Source organism: Oncorhynchus mykiss, chromosome 20 (assembly GCF_057628025.1).
Source record: "Oncorhynchus mykiss isolate SJ-2025 chromosome 20, ASM5762802v1, whole genome shotgun sequence".
Taxonomy (NCBI): domain Eukaryota; kingdom Metazoa; phylum Chordata; class Actinopteri; order Salmoniformes; family Salmonidae; genus Oncorhynchus; species Oncorhynchus mykiss.
The window spans coordinates 7930791-7942323 of NC_143041.1; the positions used below are offsets into that span (position 1 = coordinate 7930791).

The 11533-nt window shown below is 44.3% G+C and overlaps 1 protein-coding gene across 1 annotated transcript; it reads left to right on the plus strand.

The window, feature by feature from the left end:
* The first annotated feature begins 8185 nt into the window (after positions 1-8185).
* rpl38 (ribosomal protein L38) lies at positions 8186-10588 on the plus strand. The gene is made up of 5 exons (XM_021576245.3): positions 8186-8642; positions 8846-8872; positions 9527-9587; positions 9795-9917; positions 10516-10588. Exons 2-5 carry the CDS (start codon positions 8870-8872, stop codon positions 10539-10541), a joined length of 213 nt encoding a protein of 70 aa, XP_021431920.1. The 5' UTR covers positions 8186-8642; positions 8846-8869; the 3' UTR covers positions 10542-10588.
* The last annotated feature ends 945 nt before the right edge of the window (positions 10589-11533 follow it).

An 11533-nucleotide genomic window follows, 5' to 3' on the forward strand; every position in this document is an offset into this window, starting at 1 on the left:
CCCTCTCGACCGTGGTCTCACATCGCCTTAGATTTTGTCACCGGACTGCCTTCGTCAGCGGGGAAGACTGTTATTCTTACGGTTGTCGATAGGTTCTCTAAGGCGGCTCATTTCATTCCCCTTGCTAAGCTTCCTTCTGCTAAAGAGACGGCACAAATCATCATCGAGAATGTTTTCAGAATTCATGGCCTTCCGTCAGACGTCGTTTCGGACAGAGGTCCGCAATTCACGTCTCAATTTTGGAGGGAGTTTTGCCGTTTGATTGGGGCTTCCGTCAGTCTCTCTTCCGGCTTTCACCCCCAGTCTAACGGTCAAGCAGAACGGGCCAATCAGACTATTGGTCGCATCTTACGCAGTCTTTCTTTTCGCAACCCTGCGTCTTGGTCAGAACAGCTCCCCTGGGCAGAATACGCCCACAACTCGCTTCCTTCGTCTGCGACCGGGCTATCTCCTTTTCAGAGTAGCCTCGGGTACCAGCCTCCGTTGTTCTCATCTCAGTTCGCCGAGTCCAGCGTCCCCTCCGCTCAGGCTTTTGTCCAACGTTGCGAGCGCACCTGGAAGAGCGTCAGGTCTGCACTTTGCCGTTATAGGGCGCAGACTGTGAGAGCTGCTAATAAGCGTAGAACGAAGAGCCCTAGATATTGTCGCGGTCAGAGAGTTTGGCTCTCCACTCAGAACCTTCCCCTTAAGACGGCTTCTCGCAAGTTGACCCCGCGGTTCATTGGTCCATTCCGTATCTCTCAGGTCATTAATCCTGTCGCAGTGCGACTTCTTCTTCCGCGATATCTTCGTCACGTCCACCCGGTCTTCCATGTCTCCTGTGTTAAGCCCGTTCTTCGCGCCCCCGCTCGTCTCCCCCCCCCCCCCCCATCCTTGTCGAGGGCGCACCTATCTACAGGGTCCGTAAAATCTTGGACATGCGTCCTCGGGGCCGTGGTCATCAGTACCTAGTTGACTGGGAGGGGTACGGTCCTGAGGAGAGGAGTTGGGTTCCCTCTCGGGACGTGCTGGACCGTGCGCTGATTGATGATTTCCTCCGTTGCCGCCAGGTTTCCTCCTCGAGTGCGCCAGGAGGCGCTCGGTGAGTGGGGGGGTACTGTCATGTACTGTCATGTTGTCTTGTCTCTGTCCTTTCCCTTCACCCTGTCTCCCTCTGCTGGTCGTGTTAGGTTACCTTTTCTCCCCCGCTTTCCCCCAGCGGTCCCTATATCTCTCTCTGTTTCTGCTCCTGTCCTTGTCGGATTCTTGTTTGTTTGTGTCATTCATGCCTGAACCAGACTGCCGTCATGTTTGCTGTAACCTTGTCCTGTCCTGTCGGAATCTGCCGGTCCATCTGAGCCTACCTATGTTTGGTAATTAAAGAAGCTCTGTTTAAGTTGATTCGCTTTTGGGTCCTCATTCACGCACCGTAACACCTGTATTTGGCTCCATCCATCTTCCCATCAATTTTAACCATCTTCCCTGTCCCTGCTGAAGAAAAGCAGGCCCAAACCATGATGCTGCCACCACCATGTTTGACAGTGGGGATGGTGTGTTCAGCTGTGTTGCTTTTACGCCAAACATGACATTTTGCATTGTTGCCAAAAAGTTCAATTTTGGTTTCATCTGACCAGACCACCTTCTTCCACATGTTTGGTGTGTCTCCCAGGTGGCTTGTGGCAAACTTTAAACAACACTTTTTATGGATATCTTTAAGAAATGGCTTTCTTCTTGCCACTCTTCCATAAAGGCCAGATTTGTGCAATATACGACTGATTGTTGTCCTATGGACAGAGTCTCCCACCTCAGCTGTAGATCTCTGCAGTTCATCCAGAGTGATCATGGGCCTCTTGGCTGCATCTCTGATCAGTCTTCTCCTTGTATGAGCTAAAAGTTTAGAGGGACGGCCAGGTCTTGGTAGATTTGCAGTGGTCTGATACTCCTTCCATTTCAATATTATCACTTGCACAGTGCTCCTTGGGATGTTTAAAGCTTGGGAAATATTTTTGTATCCAAATCCGGCTTTAAACTTCTTCACAACAGTATCTCGGACCTGACTGGTGTGTTCCTTGTTCTTCATGATGCTCTCTGCGCTTTTAACGGACCTCTGAGACTATCACAGTGCAGGTGCATTTATACGGAGACTTGATTACACACAGGTGGATTGTATTTATCAACATTAGTCATTTAGGTCAACATTGGATCATTCAGAGATCCTCACTGAACTTCTGGAGAGAGTTTGCTGCACTGAAAGTAAAGGGGCTGAATAATTTTGCACGCCCAATTTTTCAGTTTTTGATTTGTTAAAAAAGTTTGAAATATCCAATAAATGTCCTTCCACTTCATGATTGTGTCCCACTTGTTGTTGATTCTTCACAAAAAAATACAGTTTTATATCTTTATGTTTGAAGCCTGAAATGTGGCAAAAGGTCGCAAAGTTGAAGGGGGCCGAATACTTTCGCAAAGCACTGTACACATATGCTCACTCACACCAACAGACGTTCACACACAAAACATTTCCTTCACAATGGCTATACATGTCTGGCTCCGGTGAACCAAGACAAAATTCCCTATTGGGGTGAAGGCAGACACTGGTTTTGAAGTTCGCATACGGGGCTACCTCATCACGTGACCATGACCGACTCATGTCCGCTACATTCCCCCCCCCCCCCCCCCCTTTGACCTCCTCCCCCATGAGAGGTTGCCTCACATTGGGTGTCATTGTAAGACACAGGATATGATCCACAACTGCAGTCCAAACTCAAAGTAGACAGCCCTCAGCCCTAAACCCTGTGCCCTTCAATGCCGTTCTACATCGTCACATCCAATGGGTGCCTTAATGAATGTCCCTTGCCCAAGCGAGGGAGAGTGATAATCGGAGAGGCTACGTCCTTGGTGGAAATCTTGAAGTTGCGCAGACAGACAGATAACCATGGACAAGAAAACAAACGACGGTGCTAGCTATCGATCTTATAATGGTAAACTGGTTGATGTGTACTTTTTATGACTGTCTCGCACAATGTTATAGCTATCTTGCTCAATGTTAAGCTTGAAAGAGGTTGCCTGGCAACAGCATCACAATTCTACATTGGCAAAGCAGTAATACACTCAGCCAAAATTATTATTTTTTCACTTGAAGTATACTCACAATAAACTAATAGTACTGTATGTAGTATACAGTATGATAGTATGCCATTACGAACACAATTATTAAAGTGGAACTGACAGCATCTTAGCAACATGAAATCTTCTTAAAATATGTTCATATACACCCCCAGGAAGAATATGACACATTAAAAAAAATTCTATAGCAATAGGAGGAAAGTGGCCTAGCATTTCAAATCAAATTTTATTTGTCACATACACATGGTTAGCAGATGTTAATGCGAGTGTAGCGAAATGCTTGTGCTTCTAGTTCCGACAATGCAGTAATAACCAACAAGTAATCTAACTAACAATTCCAAAACTACTGTCTTGTACACAGTGTAAGGGGATAAAGAATATGTACATAAGGATATATGAATGAGTGATGGTACAGAGCAGCATAGGCAAGATACAGTAGATGGTATCGAGTACAGTATATACATATGAGATGAGTATGTAAACAGTGGCATAGTTAGTGGCTAGTGATACATGTATTACATAAGGATACAGTCGATGATATAGAGTACAGTATATACGTATGCATATGAGATGAATAATGTAGGGTAAGTAACATTATAAGGTAGCATTGTTTAAAGTGGCTAGTGATATATTTACATCATTTCCCATCAATTCCCATTATTAAAGTGGCTGGAGTTGAGTCAGTGTCAGTGTGTTGGCAGCAGCCACTCAATGTTAGTGGTGGCTGTTTAACAGTCTGATGGCCTTGAGATTGAAAAACAGCTTCTGTCTCTCGGTCCCAGCTTTGATGCACCTGTACTGACCTCGCCTTCTGGATGATAGCGGGGTGAACAGGCAGTGGCTCGGGTGGTTGATGATCTTTATGGCCTTCCTGTGACATCGGGTGGTGTAGGTGTCCTGGAGGGCAGGTAGTTTGCCCCCGGTGATGCGTTGTGCAGACCTCACTACCCTCTGGAGAGCCTTACGGTTGAGGGCGGAGCAGTTGCCGTACCAGGCGGTGATACAGCCCGCCAGGATGCTCTCGATTGTACATCTGCAGAAGTTTGTGTGCTTTTGGTGACAAGCCGAATTTCTTCAGCCTCCTGAGGTTGAAGAGGCGCTGCTGCGCCTTCTTCACAATGCTGTCTGTGTGAGTGGACCAATTCAGTTTGTCTGTGATGTGTATGCCGAGGAACTTAAAACTTGCTACCCTCTCCACTACTCCATCGATGTGGATAGGGGGGTGTTCCCTCTGCTGTTTCCTGAAGTCCACAATCATCTCCTTAGTTTTGTTGATGTTGAGTGTGAGGTTATTTTCCTGACACCACACTCACCTCCTCCCTGTAGGCCGTCTCGTCGTTGTTGGTAATCAAGCCTACCACTGTTGTGTCGTCCGCAAACTTGATGATTGAGTTGGAGGCGTGCGTGGCCACGCAGTCGTGGGTGAACAGGGAGTACAGGAAAGGGCTCAGAACGCACCCTTGTGGGGCCCCAGTGTTGAGGATCAGCGGGGAGGAGATGTTGTTGCCTACCCTCACCACCTGGGGGCGGCCCGTCAGGAAGTCCAGCACCCAGTTGCACAGGGCGGGGTCGAGACCCAGGGTCTCGAGCTTGATGACGAGCTTGGAGGGTACTATGGTGTTGAATGCCGAGCTGTAGTCAATGAACAGCATTCTCACATAGGTATTCCTCTTGTCCAGATGGGTTAGGGCAGTGTGCAGTGCGGTTGAGATTGCATCGTCTGTGGACCTATTTGGGCGGTAAGCAAATTGGAGTGGGTCTAGGGTGTCAGGTAGGGTGGAGGTGATATGGTCCTTGACTAGTCTCTCAAAGCACTTCATGATGACGGAAGTGAGTGCTACGGGGCGGTAGTCGTTTAGCTCAGTTACCTTAGCTTTCTTGGGAACAGGAACAATGGTGGCCCTCTTGAAGCATGTGGGAACAGCAGACTGGTATAGGGATTGATTGAATAAGTCCGTAAACACACCGGCCAGCTGGTCTGCGCATGCTCTGAGGGCGCGGCTGGGGATGCCGTCTGGGCCTGCAGCCTTGCGAGGGTTGTCTTACTCACCTCTGCTGCAGTGAAGGAGAGACCGCATGTTTTCGTTGCAGGCCGTGTCAGTGGCACTGTATTGTCCTCAAAGCGGGCAAAAAAGTTATTTAGTTTCCCTGGGAGCAGGACATCCTGGTCCATGACTGGGCTGGATTTCTTCCTGTAGTCCGTGATTGACTGTAGACCCTGCCACATGCCTCTTGTGTCTGAGCCGTTGAATTGAGATTCTACTTTGTCTCTGTACTGACGCTTAGCTTGTTTGATAGCCTTGCGAAGGGAATAGCTGCACTGTTTGTATTCGGTCATGTTACCAGACACCTTGCCCTGATTAAAAGCAGTGGTTCGCGCTTTCAGTTTCACGCGAATGCTGCCATCAATCCACGGTTTCTGGTTAGGGAATGTTTTAATCGTTGCTATGGGAACGACATCTTCAACGCACGTTCTAATGAACTCGCACACCGAATCAGCGTATTCGTCAATGTTGTTGTCTGACGCAATACGAAACATGTCCCAGTCCAAGTGATGGAAGCAGTCTTGGAGTGTGGAGTCAGCTTGGTCGGACCAGCGTTGGACAGACCTCAGCGTGGGAGCCTCTTGTTTTAGTTTCTGTCTGTAGGCAGGGATCAACAAAATGGAGTCGTGGTCAGCTTTTCCGAAAGGGGGGCGGGGCAGGGCCTTATATGCGTCGCGGAAGTTAGAGTAACAATGATAACAATGATCCATTTGGACAATTAATAGATATTGCAGTAAATACAACTTAATGAAAACATCTGTCTCATCCAGGACCGGAGTCTACGCAGACCGGTGCGCCATATCCATTCAGAGGTACAGTAGCCATATGCAAAAAAGTTATTTGCCACAAAGTGTCACGGCAGATTTCCTCCTCTTCTTCTGAAGATGTGAAACAAGGATCGGACCAAAATGCAGCGTGGTAAGTGTCCATGGTTTTAATAGGAAAGCTCAACATGAACACAACTACAAAACAAGAACCGTGAAAAAACCAAAAACAAGAACCGTGAAAAAACCAAAAACAAGAACCGTGAAAAAACCAAAAACAAGAACCGTGAAAAAACCAAAAACAAGAACCGTGAAAAAACCAAAAACAAGAACCGTGAAAAAACCAAAAACAGTCCCATGTGGCACAAACACTGACACAGGAAACAATCACCCACAAAATACGCAAAGAATATGGCTGCCTAAATATGGTTCCCAATCAGAGACAACGATAGACAGCTGCCTCTAATTGAGAACCAATCTAGGCAACCATAGACATACAATTACCTAGAACAGAAACAGCCCCATAAACTTACAAAACCCCTAGACAAGACAAGACACATAAATCCCCCATGTCACACCCTGACCTAACCAAAACAATAAAGAAAACAAATATAACTAAGGCCAGGGCGTGACACAAAGGCCTGCCATCATTCACTTTGAACTGGAATGTGGGTTTACACGCAGTTCAGTTGCAACAGCACGGCTTTAGATGATTAGAATTAATTTGACAAAAGTCACAAAATACACTTTAATGTATTTCTGCAAACATGTAGCTAAATACCACGGGACTCCTCTTATATTTGGGAACTTTACAGTTCTATTTTTAGACCTTTATTTAACTAGGCAAGTCAGTTAAGAACAAATTATTATTTACAATGATGGCCTTCACTATTGCTCAAACTCTCAAACTTTTTCTTTTCAGCTAGTTGGCCATCATAATTGCCTGACAATGCATACGGTGTACTAGCTACTTCCAGACACAAATGAAAGAACACCTCACTGACCATTTTATTTGCCCTAGCAGAGCTGGTTAGGCTGTTAACATGTTACATAGAGTGTCCATGACTAACTATTACATTTTTTTGCCTATGTTTACTGACACCGGTCATATTCAGCAGGTGATAGGTGTTGGTAAATTCATCAGTTATTCTGTGCTCTGGCACACTCGGACAAGAGTGCTCTGAAATCAGAGTAGATAGCAAGCCAGAGTGAATTTGCAAATTAAAGAGATATGCTACCTGGATAACAGTCGTTCAGCATAGCTAGCTAGCTATCTGCACCTGTACATAGCCCATCTATAATTTAGCCCAAACAACTACCTCTCCCCCTACTGTATTTATTTATTTTGCTCCTTTGCACCCCATTATTTATATCTCTACTTGTCATATTCCTCCACTGCAAATCTACCAATCCAGTGTTTTACTTGCTATATTGTATTTACTTTGCCACCATGGCCTTTTTTTGCCTTTACCTCCCTTATCTCACCTCATTTGCTCACATTGTATATAGACTTATTTTTCTACAGTATTATATTGACTGTATGTTTGTTTTACTCCATGTGTAACTCTGTTGTTGTATGTGTCGAACTGCTTTGCTTTATCTTGGCCAGGTCGCAATTGTAAATGAGAACTTGTTCTCAACTTGCCTACCTGGTTAAATAAATAAAAAATCTAGCTAATGTGTTTTTTGCTTGCTACATAGCTAGATACGCTAGCATATTAGCCACATAATGACTGACTTGTGTTCATTGCCCTTGCTAGTTTGATTGTATTGACATTCCCAGCCTTAGGTACACTTGTCAGTTTTTGTCCAAAATATTGAGTCATTGAACCTGAAACAGTTAATCCCAGATGGAGGCAGCAAACAACGTTCCAGGCCAGCTGTGATATACAACCTGATAGCAATATTTTTTAGACTACCATGAAATGAATTGGTGAATTATATGAATCATGCATTGAACTGCATCCATCCATTCTGCCAACAATGCCTTAGTGTATGTCATGGAACTCTGAGTTAAATATAACCTATTTTCAAAACCTCCCATGAAGCTTGTTTTGTAACATAAACAGGGAATTTGATATATGTGACTGATATTATGATTGTCTGTTTGTTTCATATCTGCAAAGCAGTTCAAATGCTATCAGTTCCGCTTTAATGTTTAGGTAAGGATACATTTGTGAAAGAGAAAGCAAAAAGGAAGAGAGGCCCAATTTGGCAGAAATAATCTGTCTCCCTCCAGCAGGTGGTGTTTTTTCGTTGTTTCGCCCACCAATCACGGAGTTTTTGTATGGAGGTCAATGTGAGTGTCGAATTTGGCCAACAAAAACATGTATGGCTTATTTGGTCGAATTGAAGTTTCGTAATGCTTAAATTGTTAGGAGTGTACTGATATAAATAGGATACGTGACATCACAGCAACTGTGAGAAGAAAAAAAACGTTATATAGGAGTTGTCTCGAAATGGCTATGCTATTAATTTCATGAGGCTAGTAGCATAGCGTCTCGCCATTGAATACCGGCAGTTGACGTCAACAACCGTCATCGAATAATCAGGACAGTGTCGCTTTGTGGACAACAACTCCCGTTGTTAGGACGGAAAGACATCAGTATATCCATATTCTTTGGAGAAAGTAGTCCGTGTTACATTTGTCCTCCATGAGTCGCCGTAACTTGACTATAAAGATTGCGTCAGCGGAAGTTCCACCCTCTTCATCCCCTCTCTTGCAGGCTGTGTAAGTTGCATGTTTTCCATACATACAGAATGGAAAGTAAAATCATTATTCATCCTTCTTATAACTGACAAATACGTCCACGAAATAATTCAACAATGATCTTAGAAACATTAGTCCACATAATTCCGCAGTTATTTGGTTTCCATTGATTATTTGACTTTAAATATATGTATACTAACCCTTGTATTTCTTCCGTGTTCCAGGCTTCAGTCCGCAAACACGGCAAGATGGTGAGGACCGTTTTCGCTACATTTATATATCTATAATTGCACGATAAACAGCATTTCGTTAACCTAGTGTGGATTAACGAAAATGGGCATAACGTTACCGCTAATATATCTTTGCCGTGTTGGCACAGCTAGTTATGGTAGCTAGCCGAGTAGGCTAATCGCTTGTACGGGCCACAGCTGGTGCGGCCTTAACGGTAGCCAACGTTAGTACATTGTTAACTAACAAACTGAGGTGGTGTAATGTGTCTTTCGTTAACGCGAACTGAAATGTCAACAAATCCAGCGGTAATAATTTGCATTGAAAGGCATATCTGTCAGCCATGTTCTAGTTAGTAGAGCATGTCTTCGCAAGTTGTCCAAACATCACAGGCTGTCTCGTGCATGTGATGCATTTACACGCTTGCCAGAATAAGGATGGACCTAGTGCTAATTTTCGATTTAACCAGAATCTTTAGTTCCACCGGTCCACTGACAATCTTCATATTACTTTTACTTAGGTATTCTCCCCATGGCTAGTTAACCACATTGCTAACATAGCTAGTTATCATGCCGTGTTAAGGTCCTTACCTTGAGGTTACCTCTGGTTGGGTGATTAGTTGTTGCAGAAAATGGTATAGCTGCTGTGTACTTATTCTTCCCTGTTTTTTATTTTAGCCACGCAAAATTGAAGAAATAAAAGATTTCCTGCTTACAGCAAGAAGGAAGGATGCCAAGTGTAAGTATTGCGTTGTTGCCCACTACTCTGCTCTTCTGACTTTTCTGACGGACTAAAGCTGATGGTATTTATAGTAATTTAAGTAAGCATTTCACTGTTTACGAAGCATGTGACTAATTTGATTTCTACACCCACATAGTATTTTGCATTGAAATTCCAACTGCAAACCATGGTGTTGAATGTTCAGATTCATCTGTTGTCCCACAGCCGTAAAGATCAAGAAGAACAAGGAAAATGTCAAGTTCAAGGTGCGTTGCAGCAGGTACCTGTACACCCTCGTCATCACGGACAAGGAGAAGGCCGAGAAGCTGAAGCAGTCCCTGCCCCCAGGTGAGATTCTCATCTTTCATCACATGGAATGTGGTTAATTGTGTTGGGATAGGAAAACAGATGCATCTTGCGTTTCATAGGTACGTCTAGAAAGACCTTGGTCCCGAAGAGTAGTGACAATGTCCGGTCTAAAGATGTGTATCTTGTCAATGCATAGTGGTTACAAATTGAATGTGGTTATGAAGTAATCCTTTTGGTTGTTGTGCAAGTTGTCCAAACACTACATGCTGCTTGGTGCTAGTGGTGCATTTACACGCTTGCTAGAATAAGGATGGGCCTAGTGCTTGATTTCGACTATCAGAAATTGAGTTCCACCGGTTCACTGACATGTGTATGCCTAAATGTTTTGAGCTGTCAATCTGGACAAAATTGAAAAATTGATTTTTAGGGGGGGATGGGTTCTGATAGAAACACTGCTTGCCTCAAGTTGTCAAATATCAATACCAAATCTAGAGATTAAGCATTCTACTCTTGCCTGAACACTAGTGTTTCTAATCATGTAAATAGTTCATTTGTAACTTTACTACTGAAAGTATGCAGTGAGGATGGACACAATGCACATGTAGTTTTTAACCATCTCTCTCATTTCTCTCTTCAGGTCTGGCTGTGAAGGAGCTCAAGTAGAGGACCATCTTTGTGTACAGTGAATTGTAATAAAAAGAGGAAAACCATTTTGTCTTGGTTATGTTGTGCCACTACAGTACATATGTAAATGCTTTGTGGCTCGTAATTGGAACAAGGCATTAGTGAATGTATGCCCAATTAAGTTACTATGGATTCATTTAAAGGGCTGGTTTCCCAGACAGATGAAGCCTACTCCTGGATTTTGGAGTGCTTTCAATTAAGATTCTCAAATGGAAAATACTCTTTAGTCTAGGACTAGGCTTACTCGTTGTCTGGAAAACTGGCCCTAAAAATAAGAAATGGCATGGATCTGTGGAGTTGTCAAATCAAAGTTACTGACTACAGATGGGCCCAATATTCTAGAAATTATGTAATCAGATCGCAATTGGTGGCTACTAGCGTGGTGACTGCGTACACCTATCCAATCTCTTGTCGACCTGAGTTACAGTTCAAATAAGGAAATCAGTCAATTGCACGAAATTCATTAGGTGCTAATCTATGCATTTCACACAACCGGGCTGGGGGAGCATAGGCCCACGCACTTGGGATCCAGGTCCAGCCAATCAAAGTGAGATTTTTTTTCTACAAAAGGGCTTTAATAGAGAACCTAGTTTCATCAGCTGTCCGAGTGGCTGGTCTCAGACAATCCCACAAGTGAAGCTGGGTGTGGAGGTCCTGGGCTGGTGTGGTTACCTGCGGTTGTGATGCCGGTTAAACATACTGACAAATTCTCTAAAATGACTGAGGTGGCTTATGGTAGAGAAATGAAAAATTATTTCTTTGCCACTTTTTCCTCTCCAATTTGTAGTTGTCATGTCCCATCGCTGTACCTCCCCTACGGACTCAGGAGAGGTGACCGTTGAGAAGCCATGCATCCTCCGAAACAACCATGCCAAGATGCACTGCTTCTTAACACTGCTGCGCCACCTGGGAGGCCCGAACATTCAATTCACTAACGGCTCTAGTACGCATTCTTGCAGTCAGCATGCCAA

Coding starts and splice junctions, on each gene's coding strand:
- rpl38 (XM_021576245.3), top strand. Junction 9,588..9,794: donor AAGAAGGAAGGATGCCAAGT/GTAAGTATTGCG, acceptor GTTGTCCCACAG/CCGTAAAGATCAAGAAGAAC. Junction 9,918..10,515: donor GAAGCAGTCCCTGCCCCCAG/GTGAGATTCTCA, acceptor TTCTCTCTTCAG/GTCTGGCTGTGAAGGAGCTC.